The sequence below is a fragment of the Perissodus microlepis genome, chromosome 23, assembly GCF_051167445.1.
Source record: "Perissodus microlepis isolate ML-2025 ecotype Zambia chromosome 23, ASM5116744v1, whole genome shotgun sequence".
NCBI classification, from domain to species: domain Eukaryota; kingdom Metazoa; phylum Chordata; class Actinopteri; order Cichliformes; family Cichlidae; genus Perissodus; species Perissodus microlepis.
Genome location: NC_140482.1, coordinates 37,269,702 through 37,285,920, shown reverse-complemented (window position 1 = coordinate 37,285,920; position 16,219 = coordinate 37,269,702). Strand labels below are relative to the sequence as shown.

At 39.4% G+C, this 16,219-nt stretch overlaps 1 protein-coding gene across 2 annotated transcripts; it reads right to left on the bottom strand.

Annotated features, from left to right (window-relative positions):
- Window positions 1–373: 373 nt before the first annotated feature.
- On the bottom strand, window positions 374–11,336 carry hapln4 (hyaluronan and proteoglycan link protein 4). Of its 2 annotated transcripts, XM_084921974.1 has the most exons (7): window positions 11,116–11,336; window positions 9,899–10,016; window positions 5,343–5,532; window positions 4,919–5,091; window positions 3,710–3,825; window positions 3,158–3,344; window positions 374–1,587 (listed from the first exon to the last, which is right to left on the bottom strand). In XM_084921974.1, exons 1-7 carry the CDS (start codon window positions 11,116–11,118, stop codon window positions 1,196–1,198), a joined length of 1,179 nt encoding a protein of 392 aa, XP_084778100.1. In that variant the 5' UTR covers window positions 11,119–11,336; the 3' UTR covers window positions 374–1,195. The 2 variants fall into 2 exon arrangements, with proteins under 2 accessions (XP_084778100.1, XP_084778101.1); XM_084921975.1 differs by lacking the exons at window positions 9,899–10,016; window positions 11,116–11,336 and adding an exon at window positions 6,658–9,866.
- Between the last annotated feature and the right edge of the window lie 4,883 nt (window positions 11,337–16,219).

Sequence of the window (16,219 nt, the reverse complement as noted above, 5' to 3'; positions counted from 1 at the left end):
TCAGGGATCAGCATTGTTGTCTGTTTTGCTATTGTCTGGTATTCATGCGTGGTAACTATCACCCTCACTTTAGTAGAAGTGTTTAATGTGTAGCTAAAACGGCAAGAAGCTGTAAATATAAAAGCAAAATACAGCAGCGAGTTCAACAACCATGTTCAAATTTTGACATCTTCCTTTCTGGTGAATGCACAACTTGTGAAATTTTAAGAGACTACTGCCCTGCTGAGTATCACACACTACTCAATTAAGCAGTCTAGATGTACAGTGTTTACTGCATTGCTTCTATCTGAAAGTATTTCATTTTAGTTTTCACCCAAATTCAGAAAGATTTCATCATTGAGGGAAAGAAGTGCACCGACACAAGTTCAAACCGAGACTCTCAAAACTTTTATTTTCTTCTTGAATATCCATTCATTCAGTAGTTGCAAACATCCTCAGTTATAAAGATCACTGCATGTAGCAATGACAGTGCAATTGGTGGCTCTGTGCAGTCAACAGCAATTACTGTAGCTTGTGTTCATGTTAATTCAGCCCTGTGATCTACTCGCAGCCAAACAATACATGCTTGCTTAGGTTTTCGTTAAGGTGCTGCCTTAAGTAAAGGACTATGTGTTTAAAGTGCAATTATTCTAGTTCAGCATTTACTACTTGTTCTTCAGCTCTGAGGATGAGATTGTGAGGTCTTAATGACATTGTGCAGAGGATCGCTCACCAAGCAACCAATCAGATATAGGCAGGTACAATAAAAACTGTGAATCTTGGATATTTTTTTTTCTGCCTGCCATGCAGCTCATCCCATTTCTCTCTCAGTAATGAATATTTTCACCCTGGCATCAGGATCACAGCGGGGTCCAAAGCATGATTCACTCACACATGTAAACAAGATCATTTGTGTTAGACTCTCTGATCTGAGTGATGATCAAGCCGCTATTAATTCTTGCAGTTTTCCGGGTACAGATGTGCTAACAGTCACTCGTGATAGCTGAATGACTCAAAACGAAAGGAAAATCACCCTTATAAAGATGTCATCCTTAATTTTACACAGCCTTGTTATTCTCTCTGGCAATTCTGCAAATGAGTGCATCTTGTCTCTGAGTGTTTTTTGCTTTTTTTAAAATGCGATGAATGAAATCTGGCTGCTAGGCGACAGTCAAATCCGAAATCGCATCCCCCTCCTGCTCTCAGTCTTCCTACTTTAAATCACCTTTGTGGCGTTCACGGGGATGCTGTTGCTGCTCTTCCTCCTTGTCAAACTCTCTATAGTGCTTTTTGTCTTCCCAGTTCCACCCGCTGCTTCATCCTTGTTTTCACGAAAACAGTAGACTCCGTAGAGGCGGAATTTTTTATCAGGGAAGCCAAGGTTTCGGACTCCTGGCTGGGATCCTCCACAGCGAGAACGGGGGTTGACTATGGGGTACCGAATGCTGCCATCCTCAAGCCATCCTGCTTCACAGCGGTCCAGGAGTTGAAACTTCCACGCTGCATAAAGCTGACCCACTTTGGCTGCCACTGAACCGTCTCGAATGCACGCCTTAATCGCCTCCGCATAGTTCACCTTCTTGAAGCGCTTGAGGAAATACAGTTTGCCTAAGGCAAAAAAAAAGAGAGAGGCGAAGGAAAGTTGTTTGTTGTAAGAACATGTTAAAAGGTGAAGGAAAACAGAGTCAGTGCATTGTTCAGGGGGGCAGAAGAGAAGCGAATGAGAGAAGGAAGCCCCAGAGACAAGCTAAGCCCTGAGGGTAGATATTCACAGTTTTCCTGGCCTCTCTGCCTGATTGTGTTCAGAATATCAAGTCATTCCAACAACCGTCTGGGCTGCTGCTCAAAAAATCGAAAGGCAATACTGTATCAGCAGGCAGAAGTCTAAAATTGCTCTTAAAATGCTTCAATTTTTGCTTTCATCATACCTCTGAGGAGACTTTTCGCCTGGCAGTATATTAAAGAAATCGTATCCTGATAAGCTAACTAGTTTGAACTGAGCTGAATCACAAGGTATCTTCACCTAAGAAAGCAGCACAGAATAAACAATCTAACCAAGAATAAACGTCTGCTGGTTTCTAAAGCCAACGGTTTATGAAAATCATCTCAGCGAGCACAGCTTTGCAGTTGGCTCAGTTATTGATTTTATGCTTGTTTATGTGACTGGTGGCTATTAGAGAGGCAGAATATTGTCTCATATTTCCCCAGTGGACTTTCAGTAAATGCATTTCAGCTGGACCGAGACACAGCATCGGTCACAACCACTGCTCAAACCTCCTGCCCACAACAGACTGTCCACAGTAATTAACACACAAGGGAAGCCATGAGCAATTGTTTAAGGTTTCTGTCAAACCACCTTTTTCTCACTAAGGAAAGGCACTGGTTATTTTAAAACAGTTTGATTCAATAAAATCTTTTTTAACTGTTTTTAAAACTTCATAAACACGGATGCAGACTCAAACCACAGCAGCTGAATAGTTCAACAAGCCGAACTTCTTCTCACTAAGAGTTAAATGTGAAGCTCAGTATCTATAACTCTTTAGGGGCTACATACCAGCATAAACTCTAGAAAGTTGTACTATTCCTTGGCAGGTACATTTAACTTCTAGTCTTTCTGTCTGCCTATTCCCCCAACAAGAAATATTTTGCCAGTTGCAAATCTGAGTATAGCAGTTTATTCTTATAATAATCAACGTGGGGATTTTATATACTGTCTACTCTGAGCCAAGGTGTCTTTCTGGAATAACTTTTGACTGACCCGGGACTACACATACCTTTCCTCCAGTAAAACTCTTTTACTTTTCTTTTTTTTTTTTGTTTAGGCTTGTGAACGTGAAGGTAGCATGTGCAGACTCACTGTGGGAATGTGATGTAAATCAAAGAACGAGGAGATGAAAGGCAAGGCTTTCTACCCAGAGGACACTGTGGCCCTAGCAGGGCTGAATCAACATACCCTGATTTAAAACCAATGGCCTAAGGCCTCAAAGATCACAGGGAGAGATCAGAGATCTCATTTCCCCCTGGTCTACCACTCATGAAACATCCTATTTTTAAAAGTAGCAGCATGACAAAGTAGCACTTGAAAGCTTTTGTTCTTTCTTAATATCATGTCACAGATACTGGATAGCACTGCTTATTTGTTGTATTGTCATGTATGTCAGGTATCTCCATCTCTCACCGTTGAGCTTGGAAGTGAAGCAGAAAGCATCATAACGCTCATCTTCTTTGTGCCTATAGCCGTAGTTTCGAACACCAGCTGGGGTGTCCTTACGTCCGCACTCGTCCCTGGGATGAGAGATGGGGTACTGAACTGAGCCGTCCTCCAGCCATCCAGCATTACACCAGTCTAGTCCCTCCAGCCATGCCTGCAGAAGAAGATAATGTAGGTCAGTGGGTCGAACTAAAGGATTAAAGAAATTATAAAGAGGGGAACAAATTCAGTTTATCTCTTGTGACATAACTCCATTGCACTTGACTTTACTCCATAAAGCCTCTAAGAGTTGGAGGACTGACCTGCAGTAAAATTCCTGATCTCCATATTCTTAATTCCAGATTTACTACTGCTCTAAAAAGTTAATGACACCAGTAAGTAAGCATATTGTAATAACTAAAAAAGTACCTGTAGACTAATGTACTATGGATGGTGTGATCTCTATGCATCCTAACTAGCAATACCTTCTCAGTATGACATACCGACCATGTTTAATTCAATTAAAGTATGTGTATTCACCTTGTGCAGTTGAGAATGAGAAGCTAGAATGGCATCCTGCTTTTTGCAAGCATCCTCAGCCTGGTAGTAGTTGAGCTTGTAGCGCCCCTCACGGGGATAGTAGGGAAAGACCACTCCTACAAGCGACAGAATCAAAGTAGGAAGCTGTAAATGTCTTTAGTTTTTCTGAATTTCATACAGACATTAAAATTATAAGATTTATTTTAGGTATTTAGTTATTCCAGAGTTAACAAATTCCTTTGTCGCAGCAATTAAAATTAAATTAAACACCACAGACATATAGAGTCATGTGAAAAAATGAATAATGAAGAGAGAAAGTGAAGAGATATGTGCTGTCCTGGAAAACACAAGGTGCATCCTTTATGCTTTCATGGGAATTAAAAGCCAAAGTTGCAGCCAGGTGCACTTGATTAACGGATCGTGAGAAAGCGTGAGGACCTCTATAAAAATAGTGTTGGCAGTTTGCTGTACTGGTGCATTCAGGTGTGTGTTAACACACTGGGAACAGAAGCGATTGTTACTGTCCATCAGTCTTGAAAGGATAAATAACTACATTTCTAAGCAATTTAAAGTCCATGATTGTACAGTGAGAAAGATTATTCACAACTGGAAAACATTCAAGACAGTTGCTGATCTTCCCAGGATTGGAAATCCTAGAAGATTTACCACAAGGTCAAACCCTAAAATGTTCATAGAAAGAAGAAGAAAAAAGGAGCTACATCTCAGACTCTACAGGCCTCTGTTAGTATGCTAAATGGGTTGTTTGGAAGGGTCTCCAGGAGAAAGTCTCTAGTGTTACATGCAAGTCCAAAATGCTGGGGCAGCACCTTGAGATGACTCTGCATAAATAATGAGCTGAAGCAATGCTGTAAAGAAGAGTAACAAGTAATAAGTAAAATGTATAGATCAATCAAATAAAATGCAGTATGACAGTTAACTTAATAAGACAAAAACAAATCTGAAATCATAAATACAAAAAAATAAGTATACCTTTAAATAACAGTATTTAATAATAATATAATTATATAACAGAACAAAAATCTTCATCTTCAAATTCAACAAACTAAAAAATAATTTAAAATGACTTTAAAAAGAGTACATACATATAAGATGGCATTTAAGTCTCACAGTATAACAGTGTGCAATGTAGTGAACTGAAATAAACTGAACATTTCAACAAAATCTCCTACAAATGGCCCAGAGCCTGACCTTCTAAGTCAAGGTTGACAAATCCTGTATCGTCTTCCATGTCGTTAGTGACCTCACACTCGTAGCGTCCATAGTCCTCCAGCGTGACATTTTGGATGATCACCGATGCGTCGCCTGGTCCTGCTTGCTCCAGAAACACACGGCCACGATACGATCCAAACACACGCTGCTGCCTGGAGAGATTTGAAAGACACTCATTGTCCTCAAAACAGCTGCTGTTAGCAAAATGATTGAAAAATGCTCCAACCTGAGAAAATACTTGGAAGATAAACTGTGTGTGACAGAGTTTATTATGTCAGTGCATCTTATCTAAAATAAAATTAGCGAAACTAAAGCAAATTTGGAAAAAAATAATCATGAAATCATAATTAGTTAAAACAAAAGTGCAAGATGAATCAACTGAGAATAACGATGCAGAATTTACTTTCCCAGTGCTACAAAGACGTCCTCGAACTGCAGCGTGTCCGTCACTTTGGTCCATTTAATCCTGATGCGAGCAGGATCGACGTTCTCCGGCTCATGATGGAATCTGCAGGGCAAAGTGATGGAGCCACCCCGATGTGTCACCACTTTACCAGGGGCAGTCTGCACAATCACGGCTCCAGTGTCGTCCTCTGAAAGGAAAGAAGAAGCAGGGAAAATTGGCTCAGTTTATTTCACTGCTACTGATGGAAGATTTTTAGTAATATATTCTTTTATATGCAGGTTTGTGGCTAATATTTCTTTTTCTTATTACTACCCAGAAGTCAATTTTGGGAAATATGCGACCCATACTTGTAACTGCAATCATGAAATTCAGTCTTTGAATCTATTTGTGAGGCTTATCTCTCTAAGATGCCTGCAAAAATTGAATCAGCATCAGCTAATAAAGCATGTGTTGTTTACTTGTGCCATCACATTACTGCTCCGGTAATTGAGCATATCAACAGAGAACGTTTTTTTCCTATCGAAGAGTCCAGCAAGCAGCACACTCATCTTCCTGTCTGCCTCTATCACGACATTACTCACTCTACAATTTTAACCTCCACTTCTGCAGAGAGCGATTCACCAAAATTACCCAAGACTAATGGTAACCACAGTCCTCTTCCTCCAAATGGACAATAACAAGACCTGTTTAGCATTTTTGGCAGACATTTGTTCAGACGCTCTGTGTGCACGCGCACCTAGGCAACCAAAGACTCACAACATGTGTGGGGTAAACATTTAAAATGTTTAATGAGCAGCTGCTATGTTGTGACCAGATAAAGACACCTACAATTATCCATGCCAGCCAGCAATTAGTCCTGTCACTACTTACTGGTCTCTGCAAAGTTGTTTATCACCATCACAAATAAAAGCATCAAGTGATGTTTAATCAAAAACTTTAAGCGCATTATTTCTCAGCGTTGGAGGTTATGTTGTGACATACTTATGTTAAGCCAAATAACACAAAGTTAACATTTTCATTAGGTTTTAAAATTTTCCAGCGGTGATAGTGTTTTCAGATCCAAGGGGTTCATCAGTCACTTTTAAAAAGGGTCACACTGTTTAGTCTGGGGATCTGCAAATGTTTTAACCCTCCTGCTGTTTCATCTTCACTTCACCTTTTTTTTAAATTATTATTATTTAAATAGTGGCAAATCACAACACTTGCCTCAAGGCGCTTTGTATTGTAAGGTACAATCATACAGAGAAAACCACAGCAGTCAGATGACCCACTATTAGTAAGCACTTGGTAACAGTGGGAAGGAAAAACTTGCTTTTAACAGGAAGAATAGGCAGAACCAGCCATGAAAGCATGGCTTTTCATCTGTTGAAATCTGCTTCAACCTGTTGGGGATGAGGGAAGTACAGGCAATACTGTGGAAGAGAGCCAGAAATTAATAATGACAAATGATTAAATGCAAAGTGTTTTATAAACATACACAGAGTGAAAAGAGGTGAGTGAGGAAAAAACAGTGCATCATGGGAAGCCCCCAGCAGCCTAGGCCTATTGCACCATAACTAAGGGAGGGTTCAGGGTCACCTGATGCAGCCTTAACTATTTCTTTTATCAAAAAGGAAAGTATAAGGCCTACTCTATAAAAAGTGGTGAGGGTGTCTGTCTCCTGAATCCAAATTGGGAGCTGGTTCCCATTCTACTTCTAATTACAGAGGACTCACAAGAAAACCCGCAATCTGAGAGCAAAGTGCTCTGATGGAGTGATATGGTGCCGTGAGGTCTTTAAGATAAGATGATTATTGATCATTCAACACCCTGTATGTGAGGAGAAGGATTTAACAGAGAGCCAATGAAGAGGCTAATATGGAAGAAATATGCTATCTCTTTCTAGTCCTGTCAGTACTCTCACTGCAATATCATCCAGAGTAAGCATCTAGTTAGACACCATCTTTCTAAGTTTTTTGGGGATGAGTTCATAACCTAAGTTTCATCTGAATTCAGAAGCAGGAAACAGGTCACCCAGATCTTTAAATATTTAGGACATTTTTGTAGTTTAATGATTTGCTTTGTGTAGTATGGCTTCATTGATCGATAAAGCTGAGTAGCATCTGCATAACAATGAAAATGTATGTTATGCCTTTGAATGATACTTTCTAAGGAAAGCATGTTTAATGAAAATAGAATTGGTTCCAGTACCGAATCCTGTGGAAGTACATAATTACACCTTTAACACGTAACCTCTAATACCTGTAAAACATTATGGTCAGTGATGTGGTGAGTGATACCTGCACTGAGGTCTAACAGGAAAAGCACAGAGATGAGTCCACTGTCAGATTCCATAAGACGATCATTTGTAAACTTCACTAATGCTGTTTCTGTGCTGTGATGAACTGAAAAAGCCTGACTGAAATTCTTCAAATAAACCACTCCTCTGGAGATGATCAGATTTTAGGCCTACAGAGGATTTCAACATTAACTATTTCATTCATCTTCTAGTCTAAACACAGTGTAGAAAAAGAGTAGAAAGCAAGTGTGTGACTCAAGTGAGCCAGTACCCGACTGACTTAAGTTTTCCATCATGTTTTAAAATGTCCAGTCTAGAAACAACCTAAAAGGAATAGGAATTGATGAAACATAAAGTACGTCATATTTCAGTTTTAGGATTTTGCATGTCAAGACAGAAAAAAAGAAACATTTTGTCCTTAACAGGCCTAAAGATTATGTAAATAAAACCTCAGATGAACAACAAAATGTGGCATATTGCATTTAAAAATAGTCATTAATCATTTATTTGTTTGTTTAAATGCAAAAGCAATGTGTGAAAAACTATTCACCGTTACTGCTTCCATGGGAACTGAGCGGGAAAGTCACAACCAGGTGCTGCTAATAAAATGCACTTGATTAAATGGTCATCAAAACGTTTGAGCAGCTCTATAAAATCAAATCTTGGCAGCTTGCTGGTCTGGAACATTCAGGTGTGTGTTAACGAAATGCCAAGAACGAAAGACAGAGAAGCAATTGTTACCACCTATCAGTCGGGGAAGAATAATAAGGCCATTGCCAAGCAATTTGAAGTCCATCATTCTGCAGTGACAAAGATTATTCAGAAGTAGAAAACAATCAAGCCAGTTGCCAATCTTCCCAGGAGTGGACATCCCAGCAAATTCACCCCAAAGTCAGAATGTGCAAAACAAAGGATACATCTCAAACTCTACAGGCTTCAGTTTGTGTGTCAAATGTAAAATTTGTGAAAGGGCAATTACTAAATGAACAGGCGAACTGAACAGTTATAGCCTATTTGGAAGGTTTGCAAGGGGAAAGCCACTTTACTCTAAAAAGAGCATTGCATCATGGCTTAGGTTTGCAGGGCTGCATGTGAACAGACTGCAAGAACAATGTCCTTTGAACAGACAAGACCAAAGTGGAGATGTCTGGCCATAATCCACAGTGCCACACTTGGTGAAAACGAGAGTATCAAAGTGTTTTAGGGCAACACAGTGGTTAGCACCCTCACCTCACAGCAAGAAAGGTCACCGGTGGTCTTTCTGTGTGGATCTCTCTTAGGGGGTTCTCCTCAGGTACTCTGGCTTCCTCCCACAATCCCAGGACATGCTTGTTAGGTTAATTTGTCATTTTATTTTGGCCGTAGGTATCAGTGTGAGCCTGAATGATTGTCCACCTCTCTGTGTTAGCACTGCAACAGACAGCAACCTTTTCAGGGTGTACCCTCACTTTCACCCCATGACTGCTGTCATGAACTGAGAGTGAGTGTGCTTCACATACCTGTACCTATTTGTATCTAGAAGCTGATAAATTCCCGAAGTACCAGCATGTCTGTAACACATAAACTACATGAATAAATAAAATTATAAACGTTATGTTGAACAACAGCAAGAATTCAATTATTTTAAACTGTTTTATTTCAAGAGAAAATATATCTTTTTAGCTTTTACTCTGAAGGTAATATAGACAACCAGAAGTACTGCAGTCAATAGTTTAATCTTTGACATTCTCTATTTTTCTGACAAGACAAACGTTTATCTCGGTCCTCAGGTGGGCAGTGTTTAATTGGGTGCTCACAGTTCTGATAATGAACAAAAGTGAAAGCTTTGCTTGTGAAGATTATCATTGTTACAAAATGGCCAAGGCGGTTTTATCTGCACAGCCCAATGTCACGGAAATGAATGAATAAAATCTCAATTGCCAAGAAATTCTGCACAAAATACTGTGGGATGTGGAATATATTATATATTAATGTGAATACAGATACACTGAGTTTGGAGAGTTAGTGGAGAGCTCCGGATCCCAAAGCCCATAAAAAGTTAAAGAAGTCTATTTTGCTTGGACTCTAAGATAACCCAGCTGAGGTTAATAAAGCTGTTCAGATTTTTCCAGTAACTTTTCCACCAACTTTTTATTACTATCTTAGTAAAAAAAAAAAAATCCTGTAGAAACTCTACATATCATTCATGTTATTGGGCAGATAAATGCAAATAAAGATCTCCTCACCTTGGAGAAGTGTAATTGTTCATACAAATGAAAGTGTTAACTGGTCTTACCAAGAACATGCACCACTTTCCTCCTTCCTTTCTCTATGTCAGCAGGCGAGGAAGATACCGAGAGAGCAGAAGTCAGGATAAATGCCACAAAGATCAGAGGCTGGAGCTCCTTTGAGAACTGCAAGAAAGGACAGCTCATACATGACAACCAGCGCAATCAGAAACAACTTAGTACAACTTGCTGGCAGTGCCTTGTAGTAGTTGAGCTTGACAGTGTCAACTTTGATACATCCTAAACAAGTAGGATAAAATCGAGCAATGATAAAACTCAACCAGAAAATGCATATATTGCCTGTTTAAATGCTCTGCACTAAAGCTGGTAACCAAATGGCTGAAAACAGACAATCAATTATATTAATCAATTTTTTAGCTCACAGTCACAGCACAAAAGAGAAGCATAGTTCTCACAGCATAGTTTAAACTTATCGCTTGTTTGCTATTTTTTATCTGCACTGCCATGTGTCTCAATTAAGAACTGGAAGTATTTTAAAGATTTTTTTCAGTGAAAAGTCCTGGATCAGAGGCAGCCAGCTAGTAAACAAAAGACTAAACACAGGAACAACACAAAAATCATGGCAGCTACTAAAGAAAAACATAAATGTGGTATTTGTTGTTGTTATCATACACATTAGACATAAGGACTGTTATTACCTGTTCTCTGGCAGGTACCACAAAAGGGTCACTTTGCTAAAAAAAAAAATAAACACAGTTCTCCCTGAATGCTATTGTTGCACAGGAGAGTGTGTAATGCATGGACAGAGCCAGCATGTGACACCAGTGTTTCTGCTGCATCAATATATCCATGATTGGTCGAGGGGATGGTGCAATGCAAACCACTCTGCATATGCAGAGGTCAGAGTTTCACTTCATTGTGTATGGAATAAAATCATTATAATAGTCATCTTAAAGGCGTCAAGGCAAATGCTGCCACTGCATGCACTGCTAGAGGTCTGCAATGTCAGCGTCACCTGTGAATAATCACTTCCTATGAAACAGCTCTGGTGCACCACATAAATTCTGAACATGAATTCAGGCCTCAGTGAAGCAGAGTAACTAAAGCAGCTATTTTACATGCACATTGCACACTATAAACAGCCCTGCTGCATCATTTCTCTCAAGGTTAGTCCAATGATCATCCCTGCAGCTGCACAGTAACGTAGCACACAGAACTGCCGAGCAGAGCCATACTATCCGAGCATAGAAGTGTATGAACTTACCATGGCTATCACAACAGGATTAATGCCTGGATGATGACGATGTGATGCTGTGAAGCGTTTAACTCCTCAGCAAGGCTAAACGCTGATCTGCAGCAGCACTCACCTCTCTCTTGCACCCCCCACCTTTCTCTCTGTTTCCAGTCCCATTGCTGTTCTCTCACTCTGCAGGGGAACCACCAGTGTTTGTGGGTCGTTCCCGCAGTCCTCCGATGACGCAGCACATATTTGATTGTGCACTGTGCGTGGATACGTCTTCTCTGCATTATAAAGCCAATTAGAGTGTCACTTATTCGACTGTCACATTGATTCAGTTAATGTGGTGAAAGCTTATTTACTTTCAGGCAAACCAATATTTCTTTTCAAGATCAATATCAATAATAGAAACTGTTTGCATGAAATGCTGACTGAGAATTAAGATTGATTGTTGTATTCAAGACAAATCAAATTCACTTAGATAACTTTATGGCTGAGTAAGAGAAAGGTAATAAAGAGCGCACTTTGAGCTCAAGTTGTTGGGTTTTTTCTTGTTGCATTGAAGGCCCAGTAATTAACATGAATGACATACCATTACACAAGGAATTTGAATTGTTCTTACAGAATTCAGAGCATATCATGAAATATAATTAAATATAATTCAAATATGGCTTCAACTATTTGAAGGTGGATCTTGGCATCATTAGTTTAAAAACTTTTACAGAGATAGTTGATTATAGTGCAAATGAAAGATCGTGTGGGTTCAAAAACCGGGCCCACAGGTAAAAGCTTTAGGCCTCTCTAAAATTACTGTGCATGATCTAAAGACAAAATTGCAACGAATCAGATGATGGTATAAAACTTCACTTGAAAGCAAAGTTTTTGCCTTTGCTGTCCATTGACTGAATTTTTGTTGATGTGAAGGTTATCAGACTGAGCTGCAAAGAAGAAGTTTTGTCCCTCAGACTTGCATGAAGTTTCTGTTCATCCAGTGGGATAAATTGGTTAAGAACAGAAGTGCATAAGTCTGTCATAGGAAGCTCTGTTCTCTCATATTCTCTCCACATATCCTCTGTCAAATTCAAAATTTCAGTATCACCAATTAAGTCCAATTCCGTGTCTCTGTAAGCTAATTCTTTATATTGATTGTAATCAGTGACTGTCCCTTTTAGACCGTCTGCTGAGTAAGCCTCCCCCCTTCTCATGTCCACCCCATCCAAGTTTTCCAAGGGATCTCATCCAAGTCTTCAGCTTTCTGCTTACTATGCTCAACCACCATCTCCCGTGTCTTGACTCTAGGGGGTCCAGTCAATGTCTCCTGCCTTCATCTGGGATTCTACTCTATGATGTAGCTTCTCATCACAGTCAAACCACCAAAAATACATCAATTCTTAATGTTCAGTTTTGTTATAAATCTGTCTCTTTTCTTCCAAAATGACCTGGCCTTATTGGAATCAGGGATTTTTCAAGTCTTTTTTAAGCGTGACTTGTGCCCACCCACTCTCTGAAGTATCAAAACCGCATCAGTATAAGATGCAAAAAAAATAAATTAATTAAGGAAAGGGGAAATTTGTACACAAACAACTAAATAATGATTTATGGGGAAAATTGAAGGTTGACAGCATTAACACTGACAGCTTGCTTTCAGGCCATGAGCCAACAGCTGGCTGTTACCAAAAGCATTAACAGGCTGTTTGATGCATTTTTTTAACCCGCTCTTCAATGATGTATTATCCTCAAATGAACAAAATATTCTCTGCCCTGTATCCATGGAATTTTAACAAGGCTTTTGCATGCAAGTTATTCGTTTTCGGGGACCTCAGAGCAGAGAAGAGAAAAATGATCCTCCTACAAATCTATTAAAATCTGGAAAATACACTCCAGGCATTCTTTTTCTGGTACTGTTAAAACACTAAGGGTTTTGTCTAAGATTAACTGTTACCTAGAGGGGAGGTAATTTTCTCTAATGAAATTGAACAACCATTGGCTAAAAATGTCCATCAGCATTGATTCAGTGACTTAGATTTTGTGGATTTAAAACCTACTTTCTGAAACCAATTTCAAGAAAATCAGTACTATCAAAGTTAGGAGTCACCTGTTTTCTTTGCACCTAGTATGGCAGGGATGGCTATGGCAGATATCGCTATCAAGGTCCTAGTCAAAGCATATGTTAGTTAACTGATTCCTTTTCATGTATGCAGCATGTTACCAACCACTGTCTCATAAATAGTCAGAGAGCTTGAGTCATGAGAACAAATAGAGCCTATTTGTTTGTGTTCATATTAAATGCATGGACCAAATAACAAGTGGACCATGTTCAGCCATATTTGAACCATATTTGTGTAGCTCTATGTAAACTGTGAAACTTTCCTTTTATCATAAGCCATGCATTAGGTTCAAGGTTCAAGGTTCAAGGTTCTTTATTTGTCACATGCATAGTTATACAAGTATAACACACAGTGAAATGTAGCCTGACACGCTCCTCGACATGTGCAAAAATGGGGGGGGGGGGGGGGGGGTAGAGGAAGAACATTATATATATATATATATATAAATAGTATATACATTGGGTGAATGTGCAGTAGTAGCAGCAAGCAGGTGAATTCTGTACATTAATATGAATAGACATCTGACTATTTTACAGAATAGACAATATAAACATATTTAAAATTAAAGGAATTTGGAATGTACATTGTGCCTGGGTTTAGAGTGTCTGGAAGAGAGTCCTGTCTCAGTCAATTATAGATGATGTGAGAGGGCGGGTGTGTGTGCGTTTAGGGCCCGGATGGCTTGGGGATAGAAGCTCCTCTTGAGTCTCTCTGTCCTTGCCCGGATGAATTAATTGGTTATTTAACTTAAGTTGTGCCATGCATTCATGAAATCATATACATTTATATTTTACCACGATACCTCACTGGAAGTCCTTCCATGCCTGCAGTGTGGATTGCTTAGTTGTATTTTTCACTGCTCCACACCTCTGCTGGGCCTCCTGCACAGCCGAGCAGACATCTGCAGCAAAGATCCCCTGTGACGCCCATCATGGGATTAGAGAGCTGTTTGGAGTATCCGCATTTGATTTAAAGCCTGTGTCATACACACAGAATGCACCGAATGTGCAAGCAGGAACGATGCCACACTTCAGCATGTAAAAAAGCTGCTGAGCGAGAGCGAATTAAATGAGTTTGCCTCTCTCCCTATCTGCTGGCCTATTGCTTAGCAAAGTACGAGGGATAATTACTTGTGAGTGGGCTACAGTTATTGATGGGGTGGGGATGGAAAGAAAGGTTACACTGCTGTTTCAAAAAGCTTTATCTAGCCACATAAATAACTCCTTCATCTCTGTCAAGAAACACTGTTCATTGTGCTCATGTGACTGAACTGCATTCAAAGCATCGAGTTATTGAAAATATTTGGCAGATAGTTTTGTGAATTCCATTACATGCTGAAGCGATAATTATTCTTAAGCCTCTCATTCTGAGAACCCCCAGTTATAACACTGGCAGGGATCTCAAGAATGGTCTTTCTTCTAATTAAATGTCAGCAAACCTCCTCCAGTGAGCCCGGTGGTCACTGAAGTGTGTTTGTTTCCCCTAAACAAAAACAACACAAATCATAAGTCATTCATTTGATGTCTTTGTAAAAGACAATGATGAGAGTAGACTATTTACTGAGCCGCCCACACACTTCCAACACACAGCAGCATCAATCAGCAGAAAGGAAACAAAGGGGATCAAGGAACATAAACAGATATGGAATGAAAAGCTGGCAATTTGGGCACCGAGGATCAGACAGAATGCAGAACAGTAGAGGCGTGTCTCGTGTTCCTGCTATTCTGAGAGAACGAATGTCTTTTTAAAACTAGTTGTGTATATTCACCAGAGTGACTGAGTGACAACAGCTGTCGGCACATCCTTGCCACTCAGTCCCTGAGTAATGATCTGCCCTGGCTCCAGTGATGCTGGGTGGGAAAAGGTGAGTATATAGAGTCTCAGTTATATAGCATACTGCAAGATGTCAGTTAGCTCAGTGTGACAGCTCACTTTTGTGCAAAAATATAATAAAAAGTTTTTCCATACTTAAAAACATGTATAAAGTTGATCAGATCATCAGTTGATCTCATAAAAGAGCCAAACTGCCAAACATGAGTTAAATTACTGGTGTTCTTTTCACCATAATGGTTTTATTTGGATTCAGTCCGCACAAATAGGTATCACTGCTCTCCTTGTTTGTACCCTGTATTTATTTGTATTTTAGCATCTGTGACAAAATAAAAATATGAAAAATTAGTTCTTAGCAGCCCCTACATGTAAAGAGAAGTACCATATGGATACTATCAAATATTATTGTTATACAAGTTTTGAAACTTCTCTCTTCTCTGATATCTTAAGCAGATTTAAGGGTTTGTATTTGTGAGGGAATATGGTATGTTCAGGAAATGTAAGTCTTTTTTATTTACATGTTTTCTGTTTATTAAGATTGGACTGTGTTATGACTCAGTCCAACGCCTCAGCTCTGCACCTCTCTGAAGAGTCGGCTGTTTTTCTTTGAGCGTTGTCCTGCTGCATGTCTTTATCTTTTACAGGTCATAGCGTGTCATTTTTTTAATGGCAAAAATGCCATCCAGAACGATGAGTAAAATCATCAGGTGCAGCAAATATTTAATTCTTCATCTCCCAATCGTAACTTTAAAACTACCCACACGGTGCTTGGAGTGAAACTGTGCTTGAAATTGCAACACATCGGCAAACCTTCGAAAGGTACTCTGCCAGTAAAGAAAGAGGTATGTCGGTTATTTTGTGCAGAGTAGACAGTGAATCTGTCAAATTGAATCTATGTAAACAGATGTAATATGATATTGAATCTCTGCATTGAGTCAGACTTACTCTCACACCAACCAGCCCCTCCCTGAGCCTGGTTCTGCTGGAGGTTTCTTCCGGTTAAAAGGGAGTTTTTCCTTCCCACTTTTGCCAAAGTGCTTGCTCATAGGAGGTCATATGATTGTTGGTTTTTTCTCTGTATTTGTTATTGTAGTATTGTCTATTGTATAAATAAATTGAATTGAACTGAATTACAAATCAAATTAGTTTTCTACAAAAGCTAATTTTCAAAGAACCAGCCAAATATAAGTGAA